The sequence below is a fragment of the Falco biarmicus genome, chromosome 3, assembly GCF_023638135.1.
Source record: "Falco biarmicus isolate bFalBia1 chromosome 3, bFalBia1.pri, whole genome shotgun sequence".
NCBI lineage: Eukaryota > Metazoa > Chordata > Aves > Falconiformes > Falconidae > Falco > Falco biarmicus.
In genome coordinates, this window is record NC_079290.1 from 47542195 (window position 1) to 47562064 (window position 19870).

At 43.3% G+C, this 19870-nt stretch overlaps 1 protein-coding gene and 1 long non-coding RNA gene across 3 annotated transcripts in view; one reads left to right on the plus strand and one right to left on the minus strand.

The window, feature by feature from the left end:
* TGS1 (trimethylguanosine synthase 1) overlaps positions 1-16884 on the minus strand; it is a 29116-nt gene extending 12232 nt beyond the window's left edge. The window contains exons 1-11 of one of the 2 annotated variants that reach the window (XM_056332513.1): positions 16725-16884; positions 15590-15654; positions 13688-13860; positions 9980-10832; positions 8494-8611; positions 7491-7577; positions 6255-6426; positions 4475-4829; positions 3369-3542; positions 2280-2423; positions 757-975 (exon numbers count right to left, since the gene is read on the minus strand). In XM_056332513.1, coding sequence (XP_056188488.1) covers positions 757-975; positions 2280-2423; positions 3369-3542; positions 4475-4829; positions 6255-6426; positions 7491-7577; positions 8494-8611; positions 9980-10832; positions 13688-13860; positions 15590-15654; positions 16725-16822 — 2458 coding nt within the window. In that variant the 5' untranslated portion in view covers positions 16823-16884. The remainder of the gene's footprint in view (positions 1-756; positions 976-2279; positions 2424-3368; positions 3543-4474; positions 4830-6254; positions 6427-7490; positions 7578-8493; positions 8612-9979; positions 10833-13687; positions 13861-15589; positions 15655-16724) is intronic. The other variant, XM_056332515.1, reaches the window with a different exon arrangement.
* Positions 943-4462, plus strand: LOC130146409 (uncharacterized). Its single transcript, XR_008820899.1, has 3 exons — positions 943-1079; positions 1861-2026; positions 4040-4462. It is a non-coding gene; the product is annotated as an uncharacterized LOC130146409 (long non-coding RNA).
* Positions 16885-19870: the final 2986 nt, after the last annotated feature.

Genomic DNA, 19870 nt, shown 5'->3' on the forward strand with positions numbered 1-19870 from the left:
AATCTTTTCTCACACAGGCACGCAAAGATTTCCTTACTCTTACGACTACATTTTAGCCAAAAAGGAAACAACCGAGATTATTTTTTTTGGGGGGGGGGGGGGGAACTCCCACCACATTTCGTATTTGATGAAACTATTATGCTAACACCTTCCCAGATGAATGAGTGCTCAATACCACTGTTAAGTTAGTATGGAATTTTATACATTAATTAAAGGGTTAGTATTTTGCTCGCACACTTCTGTGGTTTCCCAAGTCATAGGCAGGTGCTATGATTAAGAATAGTTTGAGTCAGATATTTAAAATAAGATATACCTTTTTATAAAACAATTAAAAAGTGGAATTAATGACAAAGTCATAGCTCACATAAATAATTATTACCTATATATACAGATCACATGGCTATTACTTCAGAGTATTTTAATAAAATAATATAAAGGAGTTAAAACTGCTGAAGTAATGCTTGAAATTAAGAACCTACTACAATTCTCTGAAGCATTTTTTACTTTTACAAGTAACTGACTTTTTAAAAACAAAAAATTATAATAAAAGTATTTAATTTTAGGTGGTCAAAGTCATATAGCTGAGGTTGGGGGCAGAGGACTAAACAAAATGTGGTACATCTGGGCTCTTCAGCTGCTGGTCATATCATCCCCAGTCACCCAAACGTACATGCAAAGCCCGTGTCAAGAGAGGGGGAGAAGAAAGAGAACCGCTTGTAAATGACTGAAAATCACAACGTGTAACTTTGAAAGGATATCCGTCTGGGCAAATCATGGTTTGGATATCAAAGATTTCAGCAGTGGCATAGTCAGGCCCCCCCCAAGGTGGGCTGAGGAACACAACATCTGCCTGCAGGTCGGCAGCCAGCACCATGAAGTCTCCGCACACGAATTCTATCTGATCTGCCACACCATACACCTCAGCATTGTGGCGTGCGAGACTGAGTTTCTCAGGATTGATATCAATGGCGATCACTGCAAATGAAAGAGAGCAAATGCACGGGTTAACGTGAGCGGTGAATGCCACCCGACCACCAAACGGCCATTTCAGAAGGAAGGTGCTCTTCTGCAGCCACCAGGTAAGCCACGTCTATAATTTACTGTTGGGTGGTGAGTCACCACTTCAGTTTTGTAGCTCACGGTAGACAAGAAGCTACAGCTCCTCAGAGGAGGACCACCTGCCCTTGTGTGGCAGGCGCAGAGATTCCACCAAGAGCAGAACCGCTGCATTTACAAACCAGCAAGGGAAGCCACACAGCCACGACTGGGAAGGCTCAGCTGCTGTTCCAAAGCTGGGAATCTTTTAGCTTTTGGCAGTCATAGTTTTACTGCCAAGACAATCTTCCATCTCAGCTCCAGCAGTGGACAAGTAAGGCTGTCCACCTTTTAGCAGAAGAGGATGGAAGTCCTCCTCACTTCCATCTGGGCAGGAGTCTGACAGCTTAAACTATGTAAATTAGAAACTTACTCTTCTCCTTTGTTAAGGATAAACATTTGCCTGTGGCTGATCACGTACTGAAAATCGAGTTTAAAAAAAGTCAGTACATAATTATAGAAATAAACATTTAGCCAGGAAATACAAATACTCTCTAAATTTCACTTGGCTTTTTTTATAGAATGGATCACCACCTACCAAGTTTAATGCAGTAGAAACTACCATATGTCTTGCTCAGAAATTACTCAGAAGCATTAAATGAGCTGGTATTTTACCACACTGTTTCATGAGTAGAGGAATACCAAGTAGTCAATATTTTTACAGAAAGCACTCCCAATGCTTCACTGTAATTTCATTAGCTGGCAACAGGATCTTAGCCTAATATTACAATCACTTTTCTGTATTTGGTTCTGCCGCACCTGCAGGTGATCTCACTCAAGTGTTTTAAGTGCTATTCGCACACAACCTACTTTTGAGTACACAGACCTGGCATTAATCTCGTACACAGACTTGGGAAAAGCAGCAGCTTTGTGGTGTCTCTGCATGTCAGTGCTGCAAACATAACTCAACCTTTATCAGGGCATCTCACAGGTAAGTTACTATGCCACATAAAAATAACTTTGTACAACACAAATCCAACTCTGACTTGAAACAGAAAAGCAGTTTTGTATGTCCTTTCTAAAAACAGAAGCCTCATGTTGTGAGTCTGACGAAGCATAAAAAGGCTCTGTTGCTTCAGAAACATAGAAAAAAGAATAAAAATCAGCAAACAAAGTGCATACACCCAAATGTTTAGGGAAGAAGATTGAAGAAACAAAATAACACACTATATACAACTGCTTACCTCTCTTTGAAGTCAACGCAAATTGAATAGCGTTTCCTCCAACCCCACAGAACGCATCCACTATGATGTCGCAGTTGAATGACTGACTAACTCGGATGGCAATATGCTCAGCTATTTTCTCAGGAGTAACAGAAAACCAACCCTCTGCAAAGGAAAGGGAAGAAACGTATTGTTGCCTCTTGTTTCAAGGTCACCTAAATCAAAAACAACCAACCAACCCCTGAACACAATGGAACGTTTAGTGTTAATCCCAACATTTTTGGCTTAGTGCATTTGACCAGGAAATACAGGCTTTGAAGATGATAAACTCTGGTCAGTCCAGCAATCTGCTAAGCAGTCTCACTGAAGGAAACAGATATGCCTGAATCTTGGTAAATGCTTTGTTGAACTTGATGCTGAGGATTCTTGCTTCTCAAGGACAAGTCCACTGAGACAGCTATGAAAAAACCTCATACACCATGATTACACTCTGTAACAGATAAAATTAAAATTATATTCTCTCTTGTCCGACATTATTTTCTTTACAGCAATAAATACAGTCTGCCAAATAACCTACATGTTTATGTGGGAGTGCATCAGAAGTGAAAGGCTTACAAACCCAACAACCACAAGATACAAAAAGTAGTAATCCTAATTCCTCCTTTACCTATAAATTTATGGTTTGGAAGTGGTTTCCACGTAAACATGGAAATAAATAACTTTGAAAGTGACTGCTGAAAGTCAGAACAAAACAGAACAGAACTTAAGATCCATCAGCATATTTGGAAGTCTCACAAAATTATTTTATAAAATATAAATATAGAGAAATGTAATCAAGCTTCTGAAAGAGTCTTGACCAAGCATAATCTGGGTACAGTGTGATCCTGAGCAAGCATCAGGATTATTGCAGACAGGGGTGTCCCATGCTGGAAGCTCTAATGAAGTCCAAGACTTCTGTTTGCCTGCCTGCTGGCAGATGGAACTTATCCAGAAGTGCAAATGCACTCAGTAATGCTCCTCTTATAAGAAAGCTGATAATAACCTGTGAGAAGGGCCACAGGTTAAATGCATCTTACACGAAGAAGTCGGCGCACTTTGTACTCAACACACCTCTGTCTAGTTTAATTCCCTCATCAAACCGAGAGAACAGCCGGTAGCGCTGTGCCCAGTACTTGGCCAGATCCAGATCAGCAGCAATCTCAGCAGGTATAGCTCCCAGTGAAATTTTATTCCTCCTTCTCCTTCTTTTCCCCTTCTTCTTTGTCGTAATTTTTTCATCTACAGCTGGAAGACACTGCAAAAGTTAACAATCACTGTTCTTGTAGGCTAAGAATGTAATCGGTAGGTAGGGGAGAATTAAGATGCAAGATGCTCATGTTTAACAACACAGCTGTCCTGTTTAACCATGACAACTGCTACATGTCCTTTATTACTGTTTGCAGATTATGCAGATTAGCAGTTTAAGTTGAAAAAGAGCATCCTATATTTCAAAGGAATAGTGTTACCTAACAGGTATTAGTTACAGTCCCCAAAACCACAACACTCCACCCATTATTTAAAAGCCTTAACAGGACAGCCATCATTTTCAACTGATGGCAATAAACTCTATATAATAAACAAACAAGTGGATCAGAGACCAATTTAATGCTTTTATACAAATAAGGAGTAAGAACCAATATAGACAAGAGCTTTACAATAGAAATCTAACATAACTGAGTTACTGTAGGAAGGATTAAACTATATGTAGAAATCCAAGTAATCCTGTTTTCCTTTGTTTACAGTGCCAAATAGAAAAGTTCATCGTACAGATATTTTTTTTCTCCCAGAAAATAATTTTAACAACACATGCTCCCCAAAGCTCAGCAATGTGCACTGAGAACCCAAAGCCTGGCGGTCTATGCACCTACCCGAAGTTAATCACCCTCATCCTCACAGGGGAAAAAAAAGATGTGAACTGGAGACCTGTTAGATCACGTCTAGGATCAACAATGACTGTTTATAAATAAATACCGCCAATATTAAAGACAAGACCTAGGATTTTGGTGCTCCAGGAATAAGCTACTTCCACTAGCACAGCTCTCAACTGGCCTCATTACCCCTTGGACCTAACAAGTCTCTTTGACTAAACATAATAAATACCACACAGTGCTGTAATTTGGGAAATCAGTGTTAAACCCACTGTCAATTCATTTCCAGTTTGTAGGAAACTGACGTACCTTGGCTGACATCCTCTGTCTCTACCCGGAGATAATCAGGAATATCCAGAGAGACGAGCTGCCGCCCTGAGCCACGCTCCTGCCTCCCTGCACCCTGGCCATCAGAGCCACTCGCTGCCGTGTCCTGCACTTCCTCCTCGAGGTTACTCCCTCCAGGTTCTGTCAAGGCCACACTGGACAACAGTGGCTTTTGGTTTTGAGCATTCAGTGTCACAGTCTGTGCCACAGTAACGCTTTCCTGATCCTCTGAGTCGCTGCTCATGGACAATGCCTCCTCCACCACATCCTGAGGGAAGGCTGTCTGGGATGTGGCTTCCTCCCCAGGTTTATTAACCCGCTTTAGGAACTCTTCCACCTACAATTGTCAAATATCACAGATGATTAGAGTTGTTAACCCAAGCTACCAAGAGCACAGTTTTAAAGCCTTACAAGTTCAAAAGCACCTGCCATGCATGCACTCTCTACCACACGTATTTTGAAATATCCAGAGTCAAAACATTCAGGTTAACTATGCTCCTTTTACAACATTTGGAAACAAGTTGTCTTTGGAAACTACATACCAGCTAGCTGCAAAACAGAAAGTCTACAAAACTGACCGATAAATACAGTAAATCATTCTCAAGTAATATCTGAACTACAAATAGACCTGCCAAAGCACACATGATCAAGACTATCACTTTTTAATTAACCATCTTTCCTCTGACTTGCATTCAGAGAACCTGTACTCTGCCTTTCAGGTTAGCATAAACAGGTAAAATTGCCTTCATTCATTAGTTGCCTCATCTTTAAGATGTACCAAACGGTGAATGTGCTAAAAGGGTTCTGCTGCACAGTAGAGGGCTCAACATTATATCCTAACCAACACGCAGACACTAGTCCAAACCCTTCAAAGGCATGTGCAGATGCTCACTTCTGCGTTCGAGTTCCTCTAAGTGGCACTAAGCCTGAAGCAGTTCCTTACCAGAAAGTCTGAGAAAATGTGTACATTTTTTTCTTTGCATTATTAAAGTTGCCCTTGAACTATACTAGCCTTGGGTACAAGATGGCAATGGTCAAGCCTCTGATCAAAAATTATAGCAAAGGAACTGGAGTTCAACACAGTATGTGCTGTCACCACCAGAAAACAGTGTTTTGCACTTGGGTGTTAGGGAATGCCAAGCATCCCAGAAGGTAAAGTAATGCTGAAAACCTGAGGCAACAGATTTTAAAGAGCCTCAAATAAAGAAAAATATACAGTGAACAATTTTTTCTAGCCATTCCGAATTTCCGAGTTAAAAAAAAAAGCATAAAGTTGTAACTGAAAACAAAAAAGGCAGAGGTGTAAGCAAAAGTGTTGATACAAATTACTAAGAACATGGAGTTCCATGAAATACACCGACCTATACAAACATTTTTCTCTCACTGCTGAAATGCCAGCACTAACAAATGCCCTCACACACACTTTAAATAATCAGAGATGCTTTTAGTAACTATAGCAGCCTACACAGCTCTAAAGGAATGATGCACCCAGGTGTTGGGAATGACCTGCACATAACTTTGCCATTGAGCTCACACATTCCTCTTGATAAGACTGGCAAAAGACCACCAATGCCTTTCCGAATCAACCCTAACCTAACCACTCTCCACCTCAGCAGGGGAAAAAAATCAAACCAAAACAGAACTGACACTTAAAAAATGCCACCTAGTCTGAGCAATTTTTTTTTTTCATTTTCATAATTCAACCACAGTTAAGGGAGTAGATAAATCTATGAATTACAGCAACACTAACAATTAACCCTACCTTCTTCAAAGTTTTATTTTTTTTGCAAGATCTTTCAGATTCCTCTGTAAAGAAGATGTGTGTGTTTTTGCTCTTCCTTGGTTTGCGCATATCTAAGAATTTCGACTTGAGTTTTGCTCTTTTCTCCAAGTACTGCACACTTCGGTGGGTGAAATCTGGCATTCCGCCATACCTGAAATTAAAAAAAAAAACACCAAAAAATAACAAAAACAGGACTTGGTTGGTTAGTTTCCAATCTGGAAGCTTTAATATGAATGTAGATGTCTACAGAAAATGGTGTAGTCTAAATTATTTCTTTATGAGATACTTGCTCCACTCTTAAAATATGTCACTGGATGTAGTTGCAAAACAATGTACCTTTATGAAAACTTTTAAATATTTTTATCTGAAAATGTTTACCCAAATTGGTTTTAGATGTTTTAATTTTTTCCTGACAGGTGTGTAACTTTAGATGGAAAGAATTTCCCAGACCAACCTGAATAACAGAAAATGAAAAAATATACTGATTAGTAGAATGAAACATCTTTTTGGTGGCTGTAAAGAACCTCCAAGAGAGCTGCTACTTTTGCCTCCTGGCAAATGCAATTTCAAAAAAAAAGGAAATATGGGCAATTCAATTAAGTAATTTTGATAAAGTAGAACAGATATTGTCAACTACAAAGCACACTCCTTTTTGAAACATATATATATTGAACAACTTGCATCTTGCAGAAACGCTAGACCTAAACTACAGTCCACCACTGCCCTATGATGTTACTTCTACAGCACTGACCACCGTATCTTTCAGTCATACCACCAAAAATGCAATTTCACCGGTCAGCACCCTGGCTACACCTTATTACGATAGCAACCAGTACAAAGCAACCTCATTCCAGTATGAAACAGCTGTAAATTATGATCTAAGCTCACAAGACTCTAAAATCAGAGGACCATTCATTGTCAGAGCCTTTAAGCTCTAATTTAAATAGCTGCTGGCCATTTAACATTTACACAACTGCAAGTACCTCACCAGTTACCCTCCTGTTTCGAAACACTTTTCTTGTTCTTTAATTGGTCTCTGTAACTTTGCATTTCTCTCTTTAGCCAAAGGACTACAGTTTTATTAAGAGCACAACCAACTTTGGGAATTGTCTCCAAAGGTTTAACGAAATGGGAATGGAGACAAGGAGTCTGTTTCTATATAACAAGACAGCTGACTTGCTATGAAGAAAACCAAAGTTGCTCATAAGCAATTACTTTTGTCCTGTGCCACACTTTAAACCCAAAACAGAGCAGGCTTCCTCAGGATCTTCCACGGGGTTCTCATCCACATCCAATTCATGGCTAAAAAAAAACCCAGATAACAAAATTACTGTAAAAAATACTCTTATTTTACAGACAAACCACTAAGAAACTCACTTATCAAAAACATTTAAATGTGGGCTTCAGTAAGTCCTTCCACATGCTGCTGAAACCAAGCAAGACAGGTAACACTACTCTATTCATATCCATCAGCATGGTTTTTTTTTCTTACCCAATTCTAGGGACATATGTCCTTGTGTTGGGGTTAAAATATGCTAACTATTCTGAATGACCTCTTAAAATATTTAATATCAAGCCCTACATGGAACTGATGAAGACAGTGTTTGTTCACCCTATTTCCAGATTACCATCATAATCTATTACGCTATCTATATTATTATCTATTATTAATGCTATAGCAACAGCAAAATATTAGAACAAAACCAAAGCTACATGATTAGCAGGTAATAAATCCATTTGTCCCTTCATCTTTGAGTTTGTAAATTTATTAGAGGAAGAGCCATCTCATCATGTTTGAGGCTATAAATTTTTAGAGAAGAAAGACTGTGACAAGGCAGGGATTAGTTATTGTACGATTGCCATAGCACTGAGCACTTTACTGCCAGCATATAATTCAGTTAAACAAAACGAAATATTGTTCTTGTATTGTCTACGCTAATTAGACCTACATAAGCAATTTAACAATCTTGTATACTTCGGTGGCACAGGAACAGTACTGTCACCTTGCACAGTCATTAAGGCCACACATTGTTTTCATAAAGCAACAGAAAATAAGAAATATCCACTGCTTGTTGCTAGGTAAAGTGATAAGCAGTGATGGAAGACTATGTAGTTTTCTACTAAAGTTTTAACTCACAATCTCGATCAAACTATAAATCACGAGGCTTCTGGACCTGGGCTTCTTGAGAAAAAAGCTCATCTAAATTTCCTGACTTGCCTTCTTTTGACTTTAACATGTCTGTGTTCAGGAGGCTCTTCATCCTCATCTTCATTTTGGTTGTGAAGCAGCAACTGTTCTTTGTCATTTGAATTCAAGCTACATGACCCCTGTGAACCTAAAAAAACCACACAAACCAAGACGGATGAGATCACATTTTCTTTCTGCATAAATTAATTCCTTATCTTCCTGTCCTCAGCAGCTACAGTTAGGTTGTCGTACAAATCTGAATCTGACAGATAAGGCACAAGTGCCAAACACACATATCTTTACCTGTCTCTGAGCAACAAGATACCAATACAAGCTTCCAGTATTAGTAACACTGCAGATTTAATAATCTTAATCAGAACCAACCTCAAATTATCTCAGCTCTCCAAGAAAAATAAAATGCCTACAAGGTACAAATTCAAAAAGGTTTCTTCCTTGTGCATCAATTTTGTTCCATTTAATTGTCTATGTTAAGATATTCACATAAATTTAATAAGAAAGGATTCAAACAGTCTTCTCATTTCTTGTTGGAAAGGAGATTTTCCTGTGACCTGTCCCATTCCAACTCTACTCTAAGATCGAGATGGGACCACACCTGCTTCTTCCCTCCTGAGAAAGTCACTAGCAGCAGACTCAGAGGTTTCCTGCCAACCTGAAGTCTCAAGCTGCTGACACTTAATTCACGTGCTTCATCGCTCCCCTTCAGCAGGGGAAACCATACAACAGTCAGGAAAGACATTACACTGCTGCTTAAAGCAAACACTGGCAGGAAGAACTGGCAGGCAAATGAGATTGCTCTTTCCCTTCTCTGCATGTTGAACTGGTCAGCAAAAACATCTCCAGCCCAGTCCTGTACCTCCCTCACAGCTCTTCCAGTAGTCTATGGCACAGCCACTGGCTTTCACCACACTACTACGTTACCTGACACTTCCACTTGTTAGCATCAGTTGTGAACATATGAATTTGGGGTTGTGAAGATGACTGCAACCCACTGCTTAATTGGTAACTTAATGCTGAAAGACACCTTGCCCACAGTAACACGGTAGTCCCAGAACTGAAGAACTATTATTTTTTTTCTCAAAAATCCATTCTTAAAATTTATCAGACTCCTGAGAATATCAACCTGAGTTTTCATTCAGACTATCAGTGAGAAAAGACACATCAGCAGAATGACACAGCTGCAATACCAATACTAAGATAAATAAACAAATATGCACTAACAGTATTCTCTCACCACTTTCTGTAGTACATCTTAAGATCTATGAAGTACATGTTCTATTAAAATCACCTCTGACTGAAGAACATGTTCAATATAGAGGTTAGAGAGGAGAGAGATCATCCAGAGAAGCACAAGGAAGAAAAAGGAGTCGAGTACTCAATCATTCCACAAAACACTTGACTTTTTTTAAAAAGGCATAACACAGACGTGCCCTCGTTTCTTATACATAACCACCTAGAGAAATTCTGGTAAAATCAATTTTACCTGATTTTGTATTACCTGATTGGTCAATACTTTTATTTTCACAAGATGCACTCCTTTTTCTGGTTCCTCCATCACAGGGCTCCTCCCGGCTCTCACTGTCAGATGAACTACACTCTTGAGGACCTTGGTGGGCTACTGCTGGAGCTGCACAGCTCTGCTCCACTTCCTCCATATTCAGATTTAAATTACAAATCCCAGAGATTATTTCACTGTGGGGCTCAGCGCCCGAAGGGAGTGTTTCCTCACTTGGGGTGTTAGAGGGAGCTGGCTCCAGGCTCAGCACTTCACTGTGTTCAGCCCCTGGGCGAACCAAGTCTATTTTTCCTGAAAGACCCATCTCCTGGGTAACCCCATTAGCTTCCACGTTGTCACCATGTGAGCAATCAGTAGTCCATCCTTGACTTGTCCAGTACTGAAACTGTTCCCAGTAATACCAGTACAGTTCACTATAATGCTGCTCCCACTCTTCCCTGGTGTCTGGACTATTCCAAGGCTCAGAGGCTGTGGTGGCCTCGGATGATGAGACCTCTTGATGCTTCTCTAGCCAGCTTTGCCAAAGAAGGCCCTCTCCATACTCACTCCAGTACTTCTCCCATTTTTCTTTACATTCACGGGGTAAAACCTCATTTGCAAGACTTTCTGAACTTTCACAGTTTCCTTCACTTACAACCTGAAGTTTGCTACTCTTCTCATGTTGTTCCATAGCTAGGGCCAGCTCACCAGAAACAGACTGGGTATCACCACCACAAACTCGATCCTGGCATTCCTGCCCCGTTTTATCCTCGTGTTTTTGCTTTAACTCTTTTTTCTTCTTGTTTTTCTTTTTCATAAGCCTCATGTTACTTCTCTTTCTATAATTTTCTGTTGCCTAGAATATAATGGAAAAACATATTCAGAAGTCTACAGTGTACATGCAGTCTTTTCTTGTCCTCTCTCCAGCACATTTCCATTTCCGTTGTAACCCTCCCTGTTGTGGCAACCCTGATGTCAGCTTTCTCCCCACAAAAGGTTGTAAGGTTTATGAGTCTGATAAGGCCCCATTGCATAACCCTGGCTGACATTTCTGAGGAAGCTCTGAGAATGGGCTGTGAGAAAGTCTATAGAAAGACACACACACAAAAAAGTAGAATTACAGACAGAAGGGGGGCTACTCACAAGGATTCAGAAGGAAAAACATCAACATGAAAGACTATAAAATCCTAAAAGGAGGTTGGTCAGGAACTGTGGGGTCACTGGGTTGAGCTTAAAAGTAAAGCAGTATCTCAGTAACATCAAGGACCTGTTTTAGGGGGCTGCAGAGGCTGACCAGATTGTCTGGTATCTGCCTGGCCAGCAAACACTGTTCAGGTGTCTCATTAGGGCAGTGAACATACAACGCTCAGCCTAATAGAATGTTAACTCCTTGCTACCTCTGGGTGCTTTAAACAAAAAAGGATCACTTTATACTTGTAACCTCTGTAAATCCTGCAGCTGGATCTCTGTATGTCTGAAGACACAGACCCAAGAAGGGTGTAGTATTCTTCCTATCCCATGCTAATTTCCAAGTTGGCTAACAGAAACACAAGGAAACAGCCTCCTCTCCAAACAGGTGGCATTTGCCAGTTTGTGGCAAAAACATTTGTGCAATACAAACATTTCACTTGTTACAACACACTCAGACTGCTACAGCTGTCTAGCGGAACAGAAGACATAAACCTGCTACTGAAAAGAAACGCTGGAGTAACTTGTTGGTTTAATCAAATACAACTCCACTTGTTTCTGTGGGGCTTCCTGTGCTTACAGATATAAACAAGATAAAAACATCCAACAAAAGCAATTTTTTCTATCAGATAAATCCACCATTTTTTTTTCATAAACTGCCAAATTAAGTTTGGCAGGTAAAAAGGTGGTGGTGGTGAGAGACTACAACTCATGTAGACAAAAGACTGCAGATATACAGCTATTACTCCAAATGTCCCATCAGCTGCAATCCCTAGTTTTGTTGCATTGACAAATGCATAAGGTGGACTATAAAGATGTTAGGTTCAGAGAACTGGCATTAATCTTTCATACACATCCCTCAAAATGTCATGTTCATACACACAGTGCAAAGCACAATGCTCAGTAGTAATCTAGTAAAGACATACATTTTTTTCATTTAACTTATTTGCAGTATTACTTGTTGTAATGTGTGTAAGCAGTGTGCTTCCCGCCCCCCCCCCCCCCCCCCCCAATCCTGACCTTCATTTCCATAACAATGCTCAATGCTCAAGTGATAACCACCAGTGCCGGTCAGTAGTAACAGATGCATATGATCATGGCAGCTGCATCCTGCTCAAAGTGGATTGGGGCAGACAGATCAACACCATAGCCAAGGGCTAATCTGAACCATGTGCTCACCTTATAGTGCTGCTCAAGGGCCAACTCAAGCCAAGCTTGAAACTAACTTCTGTAGTCATTATGCAAATATGACTGAATCAATTATCTCACTCTGCCATAAATAGTGGACAGTGCAGATCCCACTGAGCTTTCCTGCACAGCAGTGGGCTGCATGACAGGACCTCCCCTTGAGCAGAGATGCCTCTCAAGGTTACTCCTCGAGGCTGAGAGATTCCTTGCTGCAATGGGTTCTTGGTAAGTGATTAAGAGCACGCTAAACTTTGAAATCTTAGTTGAGTGGTATAAAGGATCGATTGTGTACATAGAATCCTTTAGATATAAACTGTTGACAAAGTCTGAGTCTAAGTCTTGATCTAGTCACACCTAAACTCCCCTCTAAAAAGAAGTTCAGAACCCACAGGGGTCCTTTCTCAACCTCATGGCTCAATGGGAGGGTCTCCCTGACAATTTTGTCTGACCCTGTCCTCTGTGCAGTAAATAATCAAGTGTACACTGCAATCAAATCTTGTTAAACCACTGTTGCATTTACTACCAAACTTCATTAAACTGCTATTTTATACCAATAAACATATTGCTACTTCTCTCTTAGAAGTGAAGTGTGTCATCATTCCATCCGCAACACTACTACGTAGCAAGAAAAACTGCATATATACTTTGGGCTTGAAGCTGGATGCCTGTACGGTCTATTTACATGCCTTCAATTAAAATAATGTACAAGTTTCTCCGGTTGATTTACAAATCAATCAGGTCAGAACCGTGCGCTCTCCACAGAAGTACTCTCTCACTGCCAAGGAGGTCTGTATTCCATAAAGTGGATAATGTGGATATCCCACTGTCTTTTTCTCATATGCGAACAATTTTAGTCTTTCTCTAAAGCTCAAGTGCTCCCTACGGGAAGCAGAGCACCTAAGCCTCACTCCTGCCATTTGGGGACAGCCTGGCTTTTTCAGTTGCAAAGGGGATCTAAGAAACTAGCTTTTTATATTAGTACCTAAAGCTAAATGGTTAAAGCAGACAGTGTGAACACATGCGCTCAGATTGGAGTGTACTAGTTGTCCTGATGCAGAACATCAATGTGATCACAGCTATTTTAAACTAGCTCTCTTTAGCAGCAAGAGCAGAATAGATATGGAAACATAAAGCACAGCCTGACCCTGTTTAGTCAAACTGGCAGGTGCATTTTAAAAACCACACAGGTATGTTGCTACAAGTACGTGAGGCAGGACATTAAAGACAGCTTGGATACACTTCCATGAACTGCAGTCCCCAAAATAACTGGGTAGACATGCCCCTACATCTGGAAACACAAAGTAAACAGAAAGAATAAAGTGAATAAAGATTTACCACAAAGTCCCTGCGGGCTGACTGCCCACCAAATTGCAGAGGCAACCCCATGCTCTTCATAAGCTCAGCCTCCGAGTCTAGTTCGACTTCTTCCAGGTCCAGAGCATGATTAGTATCCACCTTCAGTGTCACATTGGGACAACAGTTCTCCTCCTCAGATGCTTGATCTTCCCCTATTAACAAATTCTATTAAGTAAATATAATCTGATTCTGATACCTCAGTGCCACAGCAAGGCCTACAAAAAAAACAGGACAACTGCCTCTTAAGCCTCCTTTCCCATTTAAAATTTTTCTCATGAACACCTCAGCAGGAACCAAAATCTAACTTTAACAGCCAAAACATTGCACTGGGTCTGGCTAGCAGCCTCTGTGGTGCTGTGTTTGAGATCTGTGGCTAAAACAGTGTGGAGATAACACACCAATGTTTTGGCTACTGCCGAGCAGTGCTTGCACAGCCCCATAACCTTCTCTTTTTACCATCTGCTCTCCCCAGCGAGTAGGCTGGGGTGGCCAAGAGATCAGGAGTGGACACAGGTGTGACTGCTGACCTAAACTGGATGAAGAGATAGTCCGCATCATATGTGATGTGCGGCAATAAGCATTGGGGTAGAGGGTGTGGGTGCTTGGAGTCACACTGCAAACATTCACCTCAGTCTTGCAGAGCAAACTGCAAAAACGCCCAGCAAACAACAAAAACATTAGTATCATGGAAAAAAATTCTTTACAGAAGTTCTTCTGGCATATATCACAGCAAACTTAAAATACAAGAAACTGCCAGTTTTGTTACAATCTTTCAAAATCCCACTAACAAAGATAATGTGGTTTTACAACAATGTGTGAACTACAGAACCTAATTATCTCAGAAGTAACTGATCAACTATTGAATCACTGCTTGCATATTGTATCTATATAAAATGACAAATACCACTGAGAAAGTAGGAACTGGTTATTAATGGAAATTCTGAAATACAAAAGCTCTTGATAGTTGATAAAACTGAAGCATTTATGATTTTTTTTTTTTTTTCCATCGGGATATATTTACTGCCAAATTATCACACAGCACCAAGACCCTTCTGGTTTTAACTGATTACTCTCATCACAATTCAATCATATATGCAGAAAACGACATTTTACATTCTCCTTCACTCCTCTCACATTGCTTCCACCAAACTTGTGCTATCAATTATCAGCTTCCATGGACATTCCTTTCTGTTCAAACTTCTTCCTTTCAAATCAAGCTATTATATGATGCTGCAGCTAGTGAGACAGCAAAGGAAAAGCCAGATACCAAAAGAATTATGTTTAGATAGGTATATGTGGGGAATTTGGGAGAATAGAGCAAAAGAGTGGTGCTGAATTTGCCAGAGCATGCACCATGACCATTCCCAAAATACAGGCATGTCAAGGGAGAGACTGACTCCGGTCCTCCTCATGTAATTCCTCAGGTACATGCAAATTACAATTTCCCCCATCAGGGCTACTGCTTATTCTTTACTGTCCCTGCTGATTAATCAGCAACAGCTGATGTCCTAGGCCAAGGCAGAGACAGCAGGACAGTGTTTCTCTCAGGCAAACAGCTAGGATCTGCAAGCTCTCTGTTATATAATTAATTTTGAGTTTGTTAAAATTGTGATTTGTGAACTAATCTGCTTTGTGCACCAGGTGGAGATTATATGAGGTGGTAAGTCTGTCAGACAGGAATAACCACTGCGCTTGGTCTGGCACAAACTTCCACATCAAAATTACAGTAACGTGAAAACTACGTAAGTGCTACATTATTATTTACATCTATCGCCATAGCAAAAGCACTGAAAAACAATTGAGAAACAGGAACAACTTAGATAAACACACATAACTCACTTTAAGTATGTACATCAAACCGCACAGTACATTTTATCTTACCTGTACTGTTATTGTCATCTTTGACATAAAATCCTTTTAATCCTAGTTTATATAATTTTCGATCTCTGTAAAAACGAAGACATACATTGATGCAGAAGGCCATCATTAAAACAATTATTTTTTTTTACAGTAAAAACAATCGTTCAGTGGAAAAAACCTCCCCAAGGATGTGTTAGAGTCCCCATGGCTGAGGGTTTCAAGATGCAACTGGACGGGGTGATGGACAAGCTCACCTGGGCCCCCCTTCCCTGGGAAGGCTGGACCAGACCATCTTTCGAGACACCTTCCCATCTGGGCTGCCCTGTGACTCCCAACACACAAAACAAAGAAAAATATGTAAAAGGCAACACTTTAAAGCCTGCTGGGAAAGTCTATCCGAGAGCTGTTCAGAAAATGCTGTTGCTACATAGAATACCCTGGAATTGAAATTTTAGGCCCTCAAAAGATTCCGTTTAAGTGGAACTTAATGTCTCTCGTCCACAACTGCAATTACTTCAGCCACCAGCCGACGCTGGAGGAACATCACCTCCGCAAATGCCTCCGCTAAACACTGACTGTATTTAACCGCAAAATTGGCCACGACCTCCTCCCCGCAGTCACGCACCTGCCACAGCCCGTGACAGGCACCAGCCCCCGCTAGCAGAGCTGTTCCGCCCGGCGCGGGGAGGCTCCGGGGCCCGCCGCTCGCCTCGGGGGGAGGGACGGGGGGGCAGCCCGGCCGCCCCGTCTGGGGGAGAAGGGGTCGGGGGGGAGCCCGGCCGCCGGGGGGGACGAGCGGTTTGGGGAGCGCCGCCACCGCAGCCCGCGCAGCCGCTGCCCCAGCCGGGGGCGACGCAGCGCGGCCCGCGCTCCTGGGGAGGGAGCGGGCTCCGGCCGGCGGCACGGCTGCTGCCGTACCCGCTCCGGCGAGGGCCCCCCGCGGTTACCGGGTCCCCCTCGCCTACGGCTGGCATCGTTTGGTAAACGCGGCCTACAGGGACCTTTCGTGCGGCCCCCCCCGCCGCTCTGCAGCCGCCACGGCCGCAGCACCTTTACTCGCGCCTCCCCAGCGGAAACCTGCCCCGGCCCTGGGGGACGCGGCCAGGCGGGGCCCGCGGCCAGGCGGGGCCCGCCCGGCGCCGAGGCCGCTACTCACTCGACGAAGGCGCGGGAGCAGAGGCAGAGGATGCTCTGGGCCGCCCCCGCTCGCAGCAGCAGCTCCGCCACCGGCCGCCCCCACGCGTCCTGCACCATGCCTGCGGGCAGCCCCGCGCCGCGGCACCGACCCGCTGCGCCTTCCGCCGGAACTGCCGTGAGCGCCGAGACCGCCCCCAGCCCGCCCCGCTACGGCCGGGGGGCGGCCCGAGCCCAGCCGAGCCCAGCCGAGCCCAGCCGAGCCCAGCCGAGCCCAGCCGAGCCCAGCCGAGCCCAGCCGAGCCCAGCCGAGCCGCCTCGGGGCGGGGTGCCCGTCGCGGCGGTACCGAAGCCTCCGCTCAAGAAGGAGCCGCTGCAGCCGAGGTGCGGCTCGGCGCTCAGCAAGCTGCTTTGCGGGCCAGCGGCCCAGGCTGCCCGGGCCTTTGAGAGCCGCGGGCGGCGGTGCCTGTGCGAGGGCGGCCGTAGTTAGGCCAGCTGTGCTTTCAGCGACTCCCCGTGAGGGGTGTTTGCGTTTTGCTGGTGTTCAGAGTGGGGGGAAGAGTTACCGGCGACAAAGATCTGGCAAAACCGGGAGTGGGGGACAGGAGTGGGGAAGCCTGACCGGAACAGAAGTAACAGGAGAGCTGAAAATGCGGAGGGGACGGGGCGGGGGCGGCCCGAGGGGCTCGGGGTGAGCACAGCGCCCAGGGGCCCGGAGGCGGCGGGGAGCGCGGGCGGCGGCGCTGGGGCGCAGGGGGGTGGGGGCGGGGTGCGGCACAGCACAGGGGCGCAGGGCCTGCGCGCAGATTTTTCCCCAGTGGAGTCCTGCTTCAGGTACCGGATCGGATGTAACCTGGGAAGACATAGCTGTGGAGTGAGACTGTGAGGTGTGGGGGAGCCGCTGTGGGAGCTGCTCCGGACAGCAGGCGGGCAGGGCAGCGCCGGGCAGGCCGCAAGGTGCTGGCCCGCAGAATGAGATTTTATCCTTGCCTCTGCTACACAGACGTTACCTGATGGTGCACACGGTTTGAGAGATTTCCTGCATAAAACACTGAGCGATGGACTGTGCAGCTCATAGATTATTCCAAGCTTATCTGTAAAATGCATGAAATCCAGGTCTCTCTGAAGACTGTTACAAAGCCTTCCTAGACACCCCTGGGACAGGATTTCTCAGAGAATAATTATGAACTTCATGATCTTCTCCTACCTGGTAGCCTGCCTACTGGACACGGGGAGAGTATTAGAAAGAAACGTGTCACACCTGCCTGCCCTGCTTTTAGGGCCTTTGCAAGGTGTTTGCTTTTGACAAGGTGGGGTACTGGGCTTTATGTTAGCTATATTCAATGCATGATGTGCTGTGCAGTTCATCCGTTGTGCTGTGTCATTCAGCTTGCATCGGTACATTTTGGGTAACAAGGCTGTACAGCCTCATGAGGATGCAAAATGTTCTCAGGATTTTTAATGTTTCATGTGGGAAGTATGCGAAGGGATGTTTGGAGGTGGAAGGACTAATTGTTCAGGGAGCACAACTACCATCCAACAACAAATTCCATCCACTTAAACAAATCTCAGAATTAATTGTATCCTATTCACCATCTTACATCTGATATAACGGAAAATATTAAATGCCATCATTAGTCAGGACTTGTATACACCTGATGATAATTAAATAGTTCAGAAATACAGGGAAAGAGTACACCACTTCTGGCACTCATATGGGTATAACTGTGCAATTAGGATGCTATATCACCTTCACATTTCAAAACTGAAAATGCAGTAAAATAATAGCAAATCTTTTTAACACAAATTGTTTAGCAACAGCCAAATGCTGAGTGTATAAAAGTTGAATTGTGAAATATTTTGAGAATTATTACGCTCTTCTTCTTAAGGAACAAAAACCACATTTCAAATGAAAGGCAGAGAATACTTTTGTATAAGAATAAGATGGCTGTTCTTTTATAATATCCAGGCCCAATATCCTGCAGCCCCAGGAGGAGCCACCACCAGGTAAGGCTAGACATGTGGGAATACCTCCTAATACTCTCCCATTCCCTAGCCTTCTGCAGCTGATGGCATATGGTTTCTGCTTGTTCAGTAAGACAGTGGGTTTTTCCTCATGATACTTGTCCAGTTTCCCCCCGGATCCATCGTCTAGCAGTGAATTGCACAAAATTGCTTACCTTATTGGAAGATTAAGTGAGCAATTGATCCATACTCAGCTAACGTGCTGCTGGATTTTATAGATGTCGGTCATATTCCTTATAATCTCTCTTTTCCAAACTGACGAGGCCTGGTATATTCAGTGTTCCTTCTCTAGGGGCCAGTCAATACCTCAGGTCTTCCTCATTACTCTTTTCTAACCTTCTTCTGATTGTACTATTTCATGGACTGCGCTGGCAGGTCTGACCTAGGCAGGGCCGTGCACTTGGAGTGTGAATTTTAGCAGAGGTGGTTTTAAAATGTTACACTTCCACTAGCAAAAAGATGCTTGTTACAATGCTTGTTTCAGTTTAGCTTACGCTGGCAAATACCGTGCTTAAGCTGAAGTAAAATAAGCCATCCTTAAAAAATACCCATTGACAAGATGCTACTGATTTAACATGTCATATGTAATGAAGCTGGTTTAAGTTTGTGCTTGACAAGGTGTCGGTCTTGTACAAAAACAATGGACTGCTTCACATGGAGTCGGTATGGGGTCAATATGTCCTTCCACTGGAACCTGAAACGATTTACCTGATCCACACAAAAGAAGCCAAAGCGCCCCGCGGCTCTATCGCCTGCTGCCCAGGCTGCCTGCCCTCCTCTGCCTGCCCTGTCTTTCCTCTGGCAGGTCCTGTTCTGAAACGCTTCCTTCTCCGCTTCCCTCACCTGTTTTCTGCTCCTTGTTCTCACAAACTGTCTTGGGCCTCAGCTTCAAAGCCCTTCTTGGATCTATCTGTTGCTTTTTTTACTATTATTATTTTTTACATGTCTCAGTTGACAGTGAAGACCTCCACCTCCCAGTGATCCTGGCTTTGCTGCTTTTATCTTGGCTTCTCAGAATGTGACCTTGCCTCCCAGCTAACTTGAAAGCTCTTCATCATTTCCTTCTTTTCAAATCCCTTTCCAAGGCTAAATTCCATGACAGATAGTGACCAAGGAACATCAGGTTGAGGGATGCTGAAAATA